This window comes from Cyprinus carpio, chromosome A7, assembly GCF_018340385.1.
Source record: "Cyprinus carpio isolate SPL01 chromosome A7, ASM1834038v1, whole genome shotgun sequence".
NCBI classification, from domain to species: domain Eukaryota; kingdom Metazoa; phylum Chordata; class Actinopteri; order Cypriniformes; family Cyprinidae; genus Cyprinus; species Cyprinus carpio.
Window position 1 is genome coordinate 25,224,933 of NC_056578.1, and position 17,459 is coordinate 25,242,391.

General features: G+C 38.4%; 1 protein-coding gene across 4 annotated transcripts in view; it reads left to right on the forward strand.

Annotated features, from left to right (window-relative positions):
- The window catches only part of LOC109093410 (A disintegrin and metalloproteinase with thrombospondin motifs 18-like), a 51,390-nt gene extending 35,285 nt beyond the window's left edge, over nucleotides 1-16,105 (forward strand). For all 4 annotated transcript variants that reach the window (XM_042760591.1, XM_042760590.1, XM_019107141.2 and 1 more), the window contains exons 17-23: nucleotides 744-864; nucleotides 2,904-3,030; nucleotides 8,388-8,592; nucleotides 9,872-10,066; nucleotides 11,286-11,534; nucleotides 11,631-11,808; nucleotides 13,532-16,105. In XM_042760591.1, the coding sequence (XP_042616525.1) occupies nucleotides 744-864; nucleotides 2,904-3,030; nucleotides 8,388-8,592; nucleotides 9,872-10,066; nucleotides 11,286-11,534; nucleotides 11,631-11,808; nucleotides 13,532-13,650 (1,194 nt within the window). In that variant the 3' untranslated portion in view covers nucleotides 13,651-16,105. The remainder of the gene's footprint in view (nucleotides 1-743; nucleotides 865-2,903; nucleotides 3,031-8,387; nucleotides 8,593-9,871; nucleotides 10,067-11,285; nucleotides 11,535-11,630; nucleotides 11,809-13,531) is intronic.
- The last annotated feature ends 1,354 nt before the right edge of the window (nucleotides 16,106-17,459 follow it).

The window sequence follows — 17,459 nt, forward strand, 5'->3', positions numbered from 1 at the left end:
GAATATGAGTACACTAACAAGAAAATCAGCACGTTTGCATGCATTTTAGCAGTTCGTTGTGTAAACAACTGAAGTCATACCATTGCATATTCAAACTAACAGATATAGATAATGTGATTGGAGTTTGACCTTTTTTTCATTATTGAGTGCTTGCTTCAAAAGACAGAGGTGATGCATGGTGTGTATTTGAATCCTTCACATATTCGATTGTTTTTTGTTTTATGTCCACTACTGTTAAAAGTATGGGGTTAGTAATACTTTTTTTTTTATGTTTTTGAAAATAAGTTTCTTATGTTCATCATTGCTGCATTTATTTAATCAAAAATAAAAGAAAAAAAAATAGTAAAAGTAAAAATAGCAACATTGTATTTCACAATGAGCTGAGAATTTTCAGCAGCTGTTACTCCAGTCTTCAGTGTCACATGATCATCCAGAAATCATTTTAATATGCTGATTTGCTGCTCAAGAAACATTTATTATGTATTATTATCAATGTTGAAGATGTTTTTTTTAGGATTCTTTTATGAACAGTATATTTAAAATAGAAATAATTCGTAACATTTTAAATTACATTTATTTATTTTTTTCACCAATTTAATGCATCCTTGTAGAATCAGTATTTAAAAAATATTATATTTCTGTCAGTTTCTTCAAGCTTTTGAACAGTCGTGTATACTTGGATAGACAGAAGCCCGTCGCTTGATTGTTTTCACCAACCTATGTCCATCTCTTCTCCTCCACAGATTCTTCTTCAGGGTAAAAATCCTGGTATATCATGGGAATACACTTTACCACATCCTGAGAAGAAGCACAACTACACCTGGTCTGTGGTGCGCTCTGACTGCTCGGCGCCTTGTGCTGGGGGTGAGTTGTTGCCTTATGTACAGTAAATGTTTGCTTTGTTGACTCAAGTGTGAGAGAGCTGAGTTTCTGTGGTTGTGTGGGGGTGAGGAAGGAAGTGTATGTGTGTGTGTTTGTCCAGGTCCATCAAACACACCTTTATGACCTGAATAAAAAATAAATAAATAAATAAAAAAAATCACATTTACATTTAGTCATTTTGCAGATGCTTTTATCCAAAGCGACTTACAATTGGGGGATACATAAAGCGATTCTTCTTAAAGAGGCAAACAGACACAGGAAGTGCTTGTAATTCCAAGTTTTAGAAATTGTTCAAATAAGTACAAGCTAGAAAGAGAAGGAATAAATAAAGAGAAAGACAATTTTTTTTTTATGATGATGATGAAATCAAATAGCTTCGGAAGAGATGAGTTTTCAACTGTCGTTTGAAAATGTCAGGGATTCCGCATTCCAGATAGGGGTTGGAAGATCATTCCACCAACCAAGAATGGTGAACGAGAATGTTCTGGAAAGTGATTTTGAGCCTCTCTGTGATGGTACCACAAGGCGTCGCTCACTAGTGGATCTGGAGGTTTGATTGTGTTTGATGGAACTCCAACCAGAAGAGCACTGCAGTAGTCCAGCCTAGAAATGACAAGGGCCTGGACAAGAAGTTGTGCTGCATGCTCCGTTAGAAAGGGCCTGATCTTTCTGATGTTCTGCAATGCAAACCTGCAAGATCGAGCAGTCTTTGCAATGTGGTCTTTGAGGGTCAGCTGGTCATCAAAGGTTACACCAAGATTTCTGACTGAAGTTGATGGGGTAATTGTAGAAGAACCTAGCTGGATGGAGAAATCATACTGTAGAGTTGGAGTGGCAGGTTAGACAAGAAGCTCAGTCTTTGCCAAGTTGAGCTGTAGGTGATATTCTTTCATCCATGCCGAGATGTCCAGCAGGCAGCCTGAGATCCGTGCAGCCACTGTTGGATCATCTGGTTGAAATGAAAGATAGAGCTGTGTATCATCAGCATAGCAATGGTAGGAGAAGCCATATGCCTGTATGATGGGACCCAGTGATGTCATGTATATGGAGAAGAGGAGGGGTCCAAGAACTGATCCCTGAGGAACCCCAGTGACAAGTTGAAGTGCTTTGGATGCCTCCCCTCCCCAAGCCACCCTGAAAGACCTACCAGTGAGATAGGATTAAAAACCAGGGAAGTGGATTCCCTGTGATACCCAGTGATGAGAGGTCAGACAGGAGTATCTGATGACTGATAGTGTCAAAAGCAGCAGATAGATCCAGCAGAATAAGAACTGATGATTTGGAATCAGCTTTTGCAATCCGCAGGGCTTCCATGACTGACAGTAGCGCAGTCTCAGTTGAATGGCCACACCTGAAACCAGACTGGTTAGAGAGAAACAATGATATCTGGTTGAAAACAACTCTTTCAAAGGTTTTTCGCTATGAATGGAAGGAGAGAGACAGGTCTGTAGCTATCTGTAAGTGAAGTTTTTAATGTAGGTTTCTTGAGCAGTGGGGTTACCCGAGCATGCTTGAATGCAGTGGGGATCAAAAATCAAAAACAAAAGTTGGCCCCATCTTCTTCCAGACCTCTCAATCTCATTGGCTTATCTCTGTGGTGGTGGCTTCTCCATTCACAGTCAGTTGTCTGAGTGATGGTGGCAGACAGTCAGCACTATGACAAGCCCAGAGCACAGATCTCTATCTGCGCTCTCACACAGTTTTATTCATGCTTTTCTTTAGAGCAGACCTCTGGGCCGCCCCTTCTGGCCTCTCACACTGACAGAGACCCAGCTTTGTTTGCCACAAGAGAAGCCACACTACAGTACTCCCGTTCATACTGAGTTGCCATAATCCCAGAAAGACTATTCAAGGACAGTGTGCTCCAAGCTTTCCTTTTCAAAAGATTGTTCAGAGGAGGCATTAGTTTATCGCATGATAAAGACATATGTTAGGCTTGGTTATAGAGATGGATTTCTGCAAAATGTCCAAAGAGAATAGTTGTGTTTATACTCATCTGTATCTCTCTATATCTCTTTCAGGTCGGGTCTCGATGAAAGCCATTTGTTTGCAGGATCACAACATGCAGGTCAACTCTTCACTCTGCAACCCTGAGACCAGACCTGTGGTGGGCTCTCATTTGTGTAACACACAGCCCTGCCCTGCCTAGTAAGAGTCTCTGTGTGTGTGTGTGTGTGTTATTCTGTCTGAATTCCTCGTTCAATGCTTGCTTCTCTCCAGCAGGGTTGGACACAAATTAGAATTTAAGATTTAGCTCCATTTCAGTCTTTGAGTTCAAATTTGAATTGCTCACACACAACACAGTTGCTGAATTGGAAGTTAAATTGGAAAGAAATAATATATAAAACCTGCACATAAGACTTGAAAGACCTTTTAAACTTCAGTCATGATATAATGGAAGTAGCAACAGATTGTGCTTTTTTTCCAGATTGTGGTATACTTCCTTTTGATATTAGAAGAGAAATGTAGGTTGGGTACTCGGTCCTGTAATTTGTTTGGTGATTTGATTGAGGCAGATCTGAATGCAAGATTGCCATTGATTGTTAATAATAATAATAATAATAATAATAATAATAATAATAATAATAATAATAATAATAGGGGTGGGTGTCACAATATGGAAAAAAAAATCTCTCACTAAAGATGGTCAAATAATGACATTTAAATTAAAATTATGACATCAAAAAAAATAAAAAAAATGAAATAAATAAAATAAACATGTATGCATGTATGCATGAATCATGCACAGTAAGATCAATAACATGCATTTAGAAAACAAATTGTGAATTTTAATTTCATGCTGATCTCAAATATATTTTTTAGGTCTAATTTTGTCTAAACTTCCTTTTCTAGTTAAAATGTATTTAATTCACATTTTATTTTGATTCAACTTCCTTAATTTCAAACCTGTTTGCTACTTCTATTTAAATTTAAAAATTGAAATGGAATTTAAAAAGCATTCTAAGTTTAATTTTCAGTGGTGTACAACCCTGCTCTCCAGTGCTATTGGTGGGCACAGTGCCCTGGTATGTCTGTCTGAAATCAGCTGTGGTGGCTTTAGCACGAGCACAACCCAGCTTAAAGCTCTGAGAAATCACGTTCTTCCTTGGGTTCTTTTCTCTGTTTCATTCCTTAAAGAAAACAGGATTAACATAGCCTCCAGACAGGGACTGACTGCACCCTCACTGCCCAAACTCCAGCTCCAAGCCACAGCCTGCCACACACGCACCTCTTAAATTATACAAACTCAAACCCACATACATACACACACCAGCTTTCATAATAAGGCATATAGACACATACAAATACTAGTTTCTCATTCTGTCTTGTCTTTTTGGTGACTACAGTAAATTACTACTCAAATATTCCAAGAATCAAAACCATATTTATCGAAGTCTCCCACTATATTTACAGTGAGTGTTATGAGTGAAAAGGATAAGTGTTATATTTGGAAAAGAGGAAGAAAAATGGGAAAAATAATTGCATAGACACATTGTACTGTGTGTAAAATATGCTTAAGGATCTTTTTGCATTGAAAATAGAGAGAAAAAAAGCAGGAACCATCTCACAAGGGACCCTGGGAAAAAACATTCTCAGTCTAGGTGTCAGAAACCTCCTTGGGGCTCTGGAGACTATTTAAGAAACTGCTCAAAACATCCTTTCTCTGGGTGTCTCAAAGCTGAAGTCAATCTGCCGGTCCATCTTCCTTTTGAGAGTCCTGCTGCCATTCCTACAAGAGCAACACTCAAGTTGACTTGATTTACTGATCTCTTGCCTTACAGAAGCATCTACATACCCTGCATCCCTCACTTGCCAGAGTGAAAGGCATTGACGCACCATTCTGGACCTCTGATAACAAATTACCCCTCCTGGCTCTCTTCCCTCCATCCTTCTTGCTTGCTCTTTCTCTTTGGCCTTACATCGTGTGAAATGTTGGCTGCGAATGATTATAATGTGCGGGCTATGGCGAGGCAATGCTAAAAGGGGAAATCAAGACCATATGATTATTTCCTTACAGCAACAAGCTCTAACCAGTTTGGCTAGTCCCATTCAAAGCCTGACAAATAGTTCAATAACAGTGTAATTGAAAACAACAGCAGGGTTGACGGGAGAGCAGCGTGTCTGCGGTGGTGCTGGATATGTCGAGACAGACTGCACAGGTTCCCATCACTCACCACCAATGTCTGCCTGTAACCCTATGACACTTTTACATGGTGAGCAGAGAGGCTTTGATTGCCAGTAGAGATGACCAGTGATCCCAGACTCATTCTGCTGCCGTCACAGCTCAATGACATCACCATCCTGTGGGTCAGACAATAAGTTAGTTACTCTGTCATACCTACATTGGAAAAGCTACTAAAAGGATAATTCCTCCAAAAATGAAACTTCTACCATCATTTACTCTTTTTTTTTTTTTAAACCTGTATGACTTTTTACTTCTTCTGCAGAACTCAAAAGAACATATTATGAAAAATGTCTGTTTTGTTCTGACAGTGAAAGTCAGTGTTGTTTTTGGACACATTTGCTTTCATTTACGAATATCTTCAAAAAATTTCTTCATAATATCTTCTTTTGTGTTCTGCAGAAGAAAGAAAGTCAAACAGGTTTGGAACAGCCTGAACGTGAGCAAATGATGAGAGAGTTTTAATTTTCATCCCTTTTTAGAGCTTTTCAAACATAGGTACGACAGGGTATTACGTTAAATCTTAAATGGCCTTGTGCTTTTTCTTCTCTCTTCATAAGATTCCCAACATTCAGAATGGATTTTTTCTCTCTCTGTGTTGGTCATACTGTAAGTGTGTTTATTGTTCAGACAGTTACTAATGACCTTCCCTACTGTATGTAGAGCCGAGTCTGTTTCTCTCCATACTGAATGACATCACCGCCTTAAGATATCAACTTCAGACTCATGAAACATTATTTGTTTGAGGCTTTATGTGCTTTGATTTATGACTGCTGAAAAGAGAAAAAATAAAAAAAAGGTGCAGGAAAGGGAAAATAAATATCCTTTGGAAACACTTCCAGAAAAAGTATGGGCATGCATTCAAAACAGGAGAGCAAGACAGAAGCTTCTGCTTATCTTTCCAGCAAATATCTTCAGTGTTGACAGGTCTGTCCATGTTTTATTATGGAGCAAGAGAGACCGCATCCCTGTGGGGATTGAGCGCGTCTAGCCAGCTAGGAATTGAGCGCTAATCTCCGTACTGTGGCCTACAGGACTCAGTCTGACGACTTGCTTCCGGCTGCATATGCTGCCCTGCTGCTTCTGTGAAGCGTGGAGCGCGGTGACTTCAAACACGGGCTAGGCCCAGAAGCGGCCAGCTTGATTTGTTCCCTAAAATGTCTTGAAAAGATAAATGTGCATGCCTTAAAGACTTTTGCAGTGCCCTCTGAATATTCCTTCTTTTCTTTTGGTTTGTTAGTTGTGTTGAATGATTGTGTATTTGCTTTTCTGTTCAACCGCCATTCTTCAAGCGCAGACCGCTTCAGGAGTTTTTTTCTTCTTCTCCAGACTTTTGTAGAATTGTCAACCTCACATACACTATTGTTCAAAAGTTTGGGGTCAGTAAGATTTTTTTGTAAAGAAATTATTATTATTTTTTTTTTATTCAGCGAAGATGCATTTATTATGCATTAATATGCTTAATTATTAAATTAATATGCATTAATAATAAAAAAGCAACAGCTGTTGATAATACATTGATAATAATAAGAAATATATCTTGCACACCAAATCAGCATTTTAGAATGATTTTGGAAAGAAATTGAAAAGCTTTGCTATCACAGGAATTCATTTGATTTTAAAATATAATAAAATAGAAAACAGTTCGTTTAAATTGTAATAATAATAATATAATATATATATATATATAGCCTTGGTGAGCATTAGAAACTTTCAAAGACATTTAAAAAATCTCACTCACAGCAAACTTTTGAACTGTTGTGTACATGATCACCCCAAAAGACCAAAGACTACTGTAATGAATAACAATATAAACAATTTCCAATATCATACAACCAAACATAGCTAAAGTGGTTAGAGCAAATGCTTTGGTCTGTTTAAAGTAATATTTTTAGCATAAAAAAAAGAAAAAATGTCACTTAGGTTTAGGAAAGTACATGGTTCTCTTAGTGCTCTTAAACTTACAAATGCTTCCAAACCCAAACCATTCCTCAGAGAGCGCTAAAAATTCAGCCTTTGTCCTGCGGTACGACCAACGGTAGCTTAAATTTCATTGAGTGATTTGGAACAAGTATTTATTCTGGGTGCATCATTCTGGGTAGACATGGAGAAAATGCCAGCGAAATCAGACCATATCCGGAAATGTGAAGCAGTCCACAGTATTGCCCCCAAAGATATGTCTTCTTTAATTGTATGGCTTGAAATATGTGAGTTATTGAAAGATTCCAGAAATACAAAATTAAAACAAACGCCAGCAGTGGTTTGCAGTGAGGCACGGCAAGTCAGCTCTTTGACCAATGACACATTGTCATTTATGTGGCGAGGAGAGGACGAGGGGAGTGAAAAGGCATATTGTGCTGTGGATCATGTTTCTTCCCTCAGTTAAAATGGCAGTTTAACCATCTCCATTAAAGGATTTTGCTCAGCTCCATGGCTCAGGTCTGTGTGAGTGGTTGGGTGGAACTGGGTCTTCTAAGAACTCGACCCGGGGCGTCTTTCCGGTTGTGGCCACGGCTCTTGTCAGCTGTCATTTGCTCTAATCTCTCCCCAGCCTGCCCAACTCTATTTTAAAGCCTCTTTTCATCCACAGCCAAGTTTTCAACATAACTGTTTTCAATATTGATAATAATAATAATATGAAATCTTTTTTAAGCAGTAAATCAGCATTTTAGAATGATTTGTGGAATGAAAGCTGAAAACTCAGCTTGTTGAGAAAACTCATCACTGTTACAATTTCACAAATAAGCACAAAGCATCCAAAGGCTTATTTGATACTTTATACTTTATAAGTATTTAGAAGGAAGACATTGCTGTTAATCATATTGCGGTAGTGAAACTGATTAAACTATTACAGAACTTTGAAATGTCTCATTTACTTGCCATCAGATATTTGTTTTGTAATATTTTGTAATGTGCATATAGTGCAGTATTAGAAATTTTATTTATGAACTCAAGATGTCTGCATCTCTTTATGCATCTCTAATATTTCAATTCTTAGGCTGGAAACTTCAGTGTAAAGGATAAGTGCATGTTTGTATATGCCCATATTAGCCTATACAGGAGAGGGTGCGGTTGGGTGGGTTCAAATAAATGTATATGGAATCTTCATTAGTCTCTCCATCAAGGGGTTTAGAGAGTAATCATAATGTTCATAATCTAATGATCATCACATTAAGTAGATTTTGTTTGAAAAAGGCCATGTGTGTATGCGTCTCACGTGTCTGTGCCATATGGGTGTAAAATGTCCTCTTCCGTGTGAAAATGTATTGAAATGTTCAAACACAAGGTTCACATCTGAAGGTCAAATTGTTTGTCTTGACAGTTGGACGACAGGTAAATGGGGAGTGTGCAGCAGAGCATGTGGAGGTGGGCAGCAGACGCGGAACATCCGTTGCATGAGGAAGGTGACTTACCAGCGGGAAGAGGTTGTGGCTCACTCCTTATGTCCACTAATGGCTCCGGCCCAACTACAGCCCTGCAACACACAGACATGTCCTCCAGAGTGGAGCACTGGCTCCTGGTCTCAGGTATGTTTGCATAAACATGCAACCTACATAACATTACCTCCTTCTGTTTCTTTCCAGTGAAATAATAGGACGTCATCATCAGGTGTGCAACTACAGTTAATAGAAAAATAAATCTTTTGTAACATTATTAAGATTTATTGATTCGCAAATCAGCATATTTGAATTATTTCTAAAGGATCGTGTGACACTGAAGACTGGACTAATGTCTGCTGACAATTAAGCACTGCCATCACAGGACTAAATAAAAATTTTAAATATATTCAAATAGAAAAAGTTATTTTAAACTGAAACAATATTTCACAGTATTACTATTTTTTTTTACTGTATTTTTAATCAGATAAATGCAGCCTTTATGAGCGTAAGCAATTTCTTTCAAAAACAATAAAAAAATACAAATGTAAAACAAATACAATGTAAAAACATGTATGAACACAATAAGTGCATTGTACCAAATTATTAATTTAAATTTAACTTAATATAAAGATATAATGAATAAGGCTTGACCAGAACATGTTTCTGAAATTCTGCTATACCCTTTTATAGAAACCTTCTCTAAATTACAACACATGTGTATTAAATTTTGAAAAGTGACCAGAGAATGAGGTGAAGGCTTGAGATGCCCAGAACAACATGATGGAAAAACGTGATCTGTATGCCACATCAGTGCTAAAACACTACTGCCCCCTGCTGTTATTGCACATGTAGCACATTCTGCTCCATCTGTCTTACTGTTGCATTACTTTCATTAAGAATCTGTTCTGTATGTATTGGATTTCTGAAATGACCACACAAAATGTCCTTTCTGAAACCTTAGTGTTGTTGGCAAGTGTTATGTTAGATAAATTACTACTTTACACATGGTTTAATCTAATATTTTGTAATAACTTTTGCTTGTGTATACTTGTGCATAAATTTGTTTTGAAATTATTTTCATGTACATACACGAAAGCCAGAGAATGCTGAAACACATGGCCAGAGTTCATTTCATCATCAACAGCAATGCTGAATTCTTTAACCTTTCCCCAGTCTGATCTTATGTAATATGTTAAATCATAAATCTCTGAGAAGATTTTTGCAGCAGTAGTTGATATTGACTAAATTCCTCCTAAAGGTCAGGTTGAGTTTGCACCACCTGTCTCCAGAGTTCATATCAACTGTTGTTTGAGGTGAACTGCATGCCACTGTGACCTTTACAATGTTTAAACTAACATCACTCAAAGACCACATGAGGGTAACTCTCTCTCTCCGTGTTTGTCTTTCTTTCCTTCCTTCTCACTAGTGCTCTAAGACCTGTGGGCGAGGGTTGAAGAAGCGTACTGTTTTCTGCAGGAGCACTAATCCAGGTGCCAGGGCTGTGGTGGTGCCTGACAGCATGTGTAAATTACACCTGAAGCCCAAAGCCCAGGAGACCTGTGTGCTGAGCCGCTGCCCCAAGAATGAGCGTCTTCAGTGGATAACTACCACCTGGGGAGAGGTAAGGCCCCTCATAGGAATACCAGAGGTTATGTAGAAGAGCTCACACAAACAGAAAATATGTAGCACATGCATATGTTCACCCAGTGTTAAAGAGATGCCTTCATGCAAATCTCAAAATGTAAAGTGATGTACATATATATCCAGTCAGAATATTTTAAGGGTAAAACAAAGGTTTGGAATAAATTTGCAGTGATAAACTGGTAGCGAACATCCTGATGATATGTGCTGCATGCTTTTATCAACACACAACAAAAATGACAGCGGTGAGAAAATAGTAGTTAAGAAAGCATCTAATCATAGCGATGTGGATATGTTTGCAAGCTATGCAGTTCCAGTCAAGTCATGTCATACTTATATAAGTGTTGTATACAATAGTTTGCTTTACAGCAAGCTGCTTTACCTTAAAGGGTTACTTCAATGCAAAAGGAAAATTTTGTCATTAATCACTTAACAGTTACCCCCATGTCGTTCCAAACCCGTAAAACCTCTGTTCGTCTTTGGAACACAATTTATGATATTTTGGATGAAAACCTGGAGGCTTGAGACTGTGCCATAGACTGACAAATAAATAACAGTGTCAAGGTCCATAAAAGGTATGAAAGTCGTTGTCAGAATACTCCATCTGCCATCAGACGTGCAATCTGGGTTATATGAAGCGACGGGAACACTTTTTGTAAGCGAATAAAAAACAAAAATAACAACTTTATTCAATAATTCCTTTGTCAACGGTCTCCTCTGTCTCTCATTATCCCCGTATGCTGTGTATGCTCTTCTGTGTCATCCGCACCACATGCGCTGTTTCTATGTGTATTTAGCTTTGATTTGAAATAAAACAGCGCATCCTTGTGGCGAGGATGACACAGAAGAGCAAACAGTTTTAGTCACTTTAATTAGAAATACTACTTAAATTTCAGAAAGCAGCTCTCCAGTGTGTGTGTGTGTTTTTACTTGCAAACGTTATAATGTGTGCAAGTGGTTAGATCCACATCTGTGCATGTATATTTAAAGACAAGTATTTGATTCCAGACAGCTGATTCCTGGTGCTTTCCGATCTGCATTTGAACTGCAGTATCTCTCTCCTCCAATCTAGCAGCATTGTTAACCCGCTGCTATGGAGGAATGAGTTGATCTTGTAGCGAAGAGTCAGTGGAGTATTTATGTGTGTATATTTATATATTTATGTACCTTATTATCTTATTGTCTGGTTGTTTTTGCAGTGTTCTGCCTCCTGTGGAGCAGGAGTAAAGAAAAGAGAGCTGCAATGTGGGGAGAAAGACTCCCAAGGAGGCTACACAGAGTTCCCTGTGAAGAGGTGCAGGAACCTCCGTAAGCCCCAAGCAGACCTTGAGCAAGCTTGTAATAATGGCCCCTGCCTAGATCCCCCACCTCCTCAGATCCTCCAGCCTGGCCTAGACAGGGGTGGCACTTCTGTGACTCTGGGCTGGTACTCCTCTCCGTGGCTGCAGGTATGCGCAACTAGCTCATCATAACCAATCTGGGTTCTATTCCATTTCTATTCTGCTAGACATCTAATCTTCCTGTCCTGTCTGTGTGTCTTTCAGTGCACGGTGTCCTGTGGTGGTGGGGTGCAGACACGTAGCGTTCAGTGTCTGAGACAAGGGCGTCTGTCAGTGGGCTGTTTACCTCATCAGAGACCCATCAGCTCACGTGCCTGCAATACACATTTCTGTCCTGGTCCAATCCCAGTCCCTGTCCTACCTCCCTCACCTACACTTAAAGGTACAAGCTGGTTTACCTTTAAATTTTGATTTATTGATTTAGAAGACCATCCAATGTACACTACCATTCAAATGTTTAAGGTCAATGAGACTATAAGAAATTAGTAATATTTTCAGCAAGGATGCAAAAGTGACAGTAAAGACATAAGTTGCAGTATAATGTTACTTAAGATTGCTGTTAAAAAACAAAAAATTTAGTGTATATATTTTATCATACTTAGTGTGTTATCTGTTTGCATGTTCCTGAGAATCAAACCCAAGACAACACAGCAATTTATCTCAAAGAGGTATTAACATGAGAAGTGCCTCAATACAAACTTACAAGACTTGTTTAGAAAAATAAAGAATAAAACAGAGATGAACATGAAATTGAGATTAAATAGTGAAACAGAGATTTTTTTTTTTTTGTGTGTAGTTTTCAGTGTCTTTGAGCCAAAACACGCAGCCAGTGAAACAAACAAAAAGAAGTGAACATTGAGTTATATTCTGAATATTTTGCAGAGGTTTTACTGGGCATGTGAGCCAGTCAGCTAGCAGAGTGTTATAATTTAGAGCAGGGATCTCCAACCCTGCTCCTGGAGAGCTACCATCCAGCAGATTTGAGTTGAATTGAATGCACCATACTGTACCTTGTAATTATCAAGTAGCCCTGAAAACCTTGATAAGCTGATTCAGGTGTGTTTGATTGGGGTTGGAGCTGAAATCTGCAGGACGGTAGCTCTCCAGGAGCAGGGTTGGAGACCCCTGATTTAGAGGTTAAAAGAGTCTAGATAAGAAGTTGTGCTGCAGATTCAAGTAGGAATGGCCTGGTCTTCTCTTTTCCAAGCTGTTCATAAATCTGCATGCTGCATCTGCAAATCCAATTATCTTGCTCATAGGAACTATGGTGCTGGTTCATGGATCAAACCAGCAATCTATGGTTGCCATCCCTTGAACAGTCTTGAACACTACACCACTTCAACTTTTATCTCAACTCTTATCTCACTCAACAGTACTTGTAATGCCTGAATGGGCATACCACTGGATGTTCATTGGTTATGACATACTGCTGAATGTTTATTTGTTATGAACTCTCATATCTTGTTCTGTAGCTCAGCTGGTGGAGCATGAAGTTAGTAATGTCATGGGTTGGATTCTCAGGAAACGTACTGATAAAATGTATTGCTTTAGATAAAGAATCTGCCAATTGCATAAATGCATGTATGTTTTCCACAGTGTTAATTGTTATTGTTGCTTTGTTTACATATGTATCATATTCATTATGTAGTGATAAAAACAATGTACATTTACTTGATTTAAAACCACATTGGTAGGTCAAATGACTACTGTATGTCTGCCACTATTTAACAATAAGAAACTGACATACATTGTGTGATTAAACAATATAATTTAAATGAACAAATCATGATTGTCATGTACTATACATGGCTTAATTATAATGATAATGAAAACATAAAGATCTCTTCTCCACAGACAATAGATGTGGATGTGTTTGTGTGCATAATTGTTTATTCTCATTGGAGAACTGTGTGTAAGGGCCTTCAGAGAGCAGGTCAGATCCTTATTGGTATGCCGATGCAGTACTTCCAAGTGCTTTGCAACTTCGCCACAATGTCTCTATTCAGAGTAAACAGCACTTAAAAAAACATAGAGTGTTTGTGTTAGCACTGTAGTTATTAAGGCTTAGAATAAATAATAGTCATTATGTGTCTTTCCATTAACAGAAGACCAGCTTTGCATCGACTTCTTCAGCTGGTGTCATCTGGTGCCTCAGCATGGTGTTTGCAATCACAAATTCTATGGTCAACAATGTTGCAAGTCCTGTTCCGCCAAAAGACAGTAAGAGGAAGATCTTCCCACGAGCCTTCTCATTTCTCTTAGATCTGTAAATCATTGTGATACAGATGACCATTTTGGACAAAGTTGATATTTGCGAGATGTTGTAAAGAAAGAGGCTTTCCAGCGGACAGTGTCTTGGATCAGTGAGAGATAATAAGAGCCTGGTATCCGAGGAACTCGAGAAAACTCATTGGTACATTGGAAAACTGGACCTGGTTCTGGCTTCATCTGTGGTGTATCATAATTAGAATTGTGGTTCTTCAATAACCAATCTGCAGAACATTTATATTGTAAATATATCTGTTCTCTTATGATCGGAGATGTGACCATCGGTTAAAGCCATTAAGAGACTTCCATCATCAGTTCATCATCAGTATGCTACACTGAAGAGCACCAGATGAACATTGGTGAGACTGTACACATCTGAAGTACTATAGAATTCACGAAACAGTGTGTTTACCAGCAGATATACAGAACTGAGGGACGATTCACACAGTGTTCCACTGCACTGCTTTTTAAAAGTTTCATCTATGTAAATGTGTTCTCGATGGTTGTCTTTGACCGTTGCTTCATATCTTGCTGCTTTTTTTAACCTCTCGCTATGTTTTTAAGACAAGTGTCAAGTTTAAGAGAAGTTCAGTGTTTGACACAGCACAGCTCATAAATGTCAGTTTCAAAACAGTGAACCAATCAGAAGAGACCAGGGGCAGAGTAAGCAAGTCTGTTTACATCAACAACTGTGCATCATTTGTTGGACGAAGAGTTTAGCTATAGCCAGCATTTTTTTGTTTTATTATTATTATGTTCATTTTAAATACAGTACTTTTCACAGTGATCAACTCCTTAGCCTGTAATCATTTAGTCTAAAGGTGTGGTCACATTAGTGATTATTATTTTTTTTTTCAGTGAAATTTTCTGTGAAAATGATCCCTTGTCTAATGTTAATAGTGTAGTGATGTATGAAGCACAGCTCATATAGAAGTCACTTTCAAACCAAGCCACTTTTTTTATATATATATATATATAATTTTTATAGCAAAATCTGCATGGGGACATCTTTCTTCCTCATGCAAAAATCTTGATTGCATAGTTTTCCTGTTGAAATGATTGGATTTTGGCCAAGACAAATTTTCTTGAAATGTGACCTTACCTTAATACTGCCTGCTTTACATGACTGCTTTAGTTTGAATCAATTAATCTGGTGAATCAGCGTTTTTGGTGCAATAAGAAGTGCAGCGCACATTCTCATTCCAACATTTTTTTTTTCTCAAAAAAATTCAACTTGTATATTTTATTAGTTAATGTGTTTACTTTGCTATAAAAACCCTCTGTTCTTTTATGTTTACAAACTAACTTAAACATTCCCAATGGTCAGAATCCTCCAGTCAAGACAACATCCACATCTCTATCACGTAGGCTTCTAATTTGAACAGACTTTAACATGCTCAGATGTTCTCTGTGGAACTGGTGTGACGTAAGTTTGAGTCATAATTCCATCTGATTTCCACAGAAGACTAAAGCAGACAAGATAGATTTATCATTAATGAAGATCAGTGCTTCTGCTGAAATATGTAGTGGGTCCATTGGTAGATGAACTATGTTTGTGTTTGACTGCCAGTATGTGAGTGTAATTTGTCTGCGGTTCATACAGGCTATCTCCCACATGGTGTACGAGAGGGCTTAGCTCGTCCCAGATGTGTGTCAGAGAGAGTAGAGTAGGTTGCTCTCAGTCACTTTGTAGGGACCAATTAGTGTGCAGGAGTGAGTGTCATGCTCAAACCCAAGCCTCTCAGGACTTGGGACCTCATCTAAGTTTACTTTGTTAGTGTTCTTCAACTCTATCTGTTTCTATCTGTTTGAGTGCTGCAGTTTTTGGAGAGTGGACTATCACCTTAGTAATGCTTTCCCAGGGTTTAGGTATGACGGTCCTGCTCTAAAAATAAACATTGGAGCAGATGGCACATGAGGTGAAGCACTCATTCTGTCCTCGTTTCAGTCCAAATACTTCATTAACAGTCCCCAACCCTTTGAAGGGATATTTGCATACACTAATAAGTGCAAAAGCTCACTTTTTAGAAGTAGATGTTGCACTGCAGGGTGCTCTGTCCTTTTTGCCTGAACCATTTTAAAGGGTACTTTTGTTTATTAGTTGTATAACTTCTGGATCTCCATTAATGAACTCTTGTTTGGTTCCTTACTTGACTTTAAAAGTCCCTAATCATGAACAAACTGAAAATACATTGTTTAGCCTTGTTGTGATGTTATGTATGTTGTACAGATGATGAGTCATGTCTTTCATCACTGAATTGAAAAAAGTGTGTAATTTATTACTATGTCAAAATAGTTCCTGGTCTACAGTGTTGTCTGGAGAGGAGCTACCTGTACAATACCACACTGTAAGTTTGATATTTAATATTTTCACTGAAAGTTTTATAATAAAAAGTATTTGATTTACTGTGTTCCTCTAGTGACGCTTTATTCACTAGTGCTTGGAGAGATTGAGGCGAGTACAGGAAGCCCTTGAATGATGAAAATGCTGCAATATTTAAGAATGAAAAATGATATTCTGTCATCACAACAAATTACTATGAACATCAAGCTAGAAGCAAAGTGGATTTTAGACAAAATACTCCCTAGTATATTATCGACAAGGAAAGCAGACTTGTTCTCTGTGCAAATATAAAACGTTATTTACAATGTGCCACTAAGGGACAGACATAATAATATAATAGGCTATAAACACATGAAAAACCCCTCTGCTACAAATAGCAGTGTTTCCCATCCAATCGTAACATTAAATACCCCAAACATTCATATTCCTCCCTCTCCTCTTTGTGTTCCAGGCAAAATGTACTAAACGCCCTAGTAAATCACACTGAGTTTGCTTAAGTCCTCCCTTGACACTCCTGAATATCTTTTCCTCCTCATAATATGCATGCATTTGTCATTTTTGTCATATTTCTTAATTTCCTGTGTGTACAATTATTTGTGATAATTTCTGACAGCATTGAGAGACTCATAAAAGAAAGGAGCAATTTCTCATCCGTGTCACTGGATGCACAGACACTGATTATGAAGACTGAATACTAAGCACGTCTGTGGCATTTCTATATCCTCTTGTGCATGGTGCAAACTCTCTTTGTTTCTCTCTCTCCTTGCTTGCTCACATAAACACACACACACACACACACACACCGTGTCTTCACTCTCTAGAATTCACTGTGTCATGATCAGCTCTAGCAGTATGATGCTTCTTTGGAGTACCCCTCACTTCTGACAGCCTTTCTAATCGCATTTTAACAGGGCACTGGCCACGAGCACTCTCTTTTTCATTCTCTTTCTCTCTTTTTCAGCTTTCAGATTAGTGAGTACTCACACTAGGCGTTTTGAACCACGCCCAAGCTTGTTTGACCCCCAAAGCCCGGTTCGTTTGACTAGTGTGGCGCAGTTCTTTTAGCCGTCCCTGGCCCGGTTGGAAGAGGTGGGCCAGGGCACGGTTCGGTTGGACTCGGGCACGGTACGCATGCAGTGTGAGCGCTAACTGCGCCGGAGCGCGGAACAGATACTATTTTGTGTGTGCTATACTGTCATCATTATGACCGCAAACGTATTCTATTACTACTACTACACTACAGTTTTCAATATATATATATATTCTATTATGTTTTTTGTCACTTTTGTCACTCTGTCATTTTTTTTTTCACTTTCACTTTTAATACGAAACAGTCACATGGTTGTGTGCGAAAATGAAGTGTCGGATGTCACAGATCATGTGGTTTTGGCAACACGAATCAAGCTCTGGTACAGTCCCTG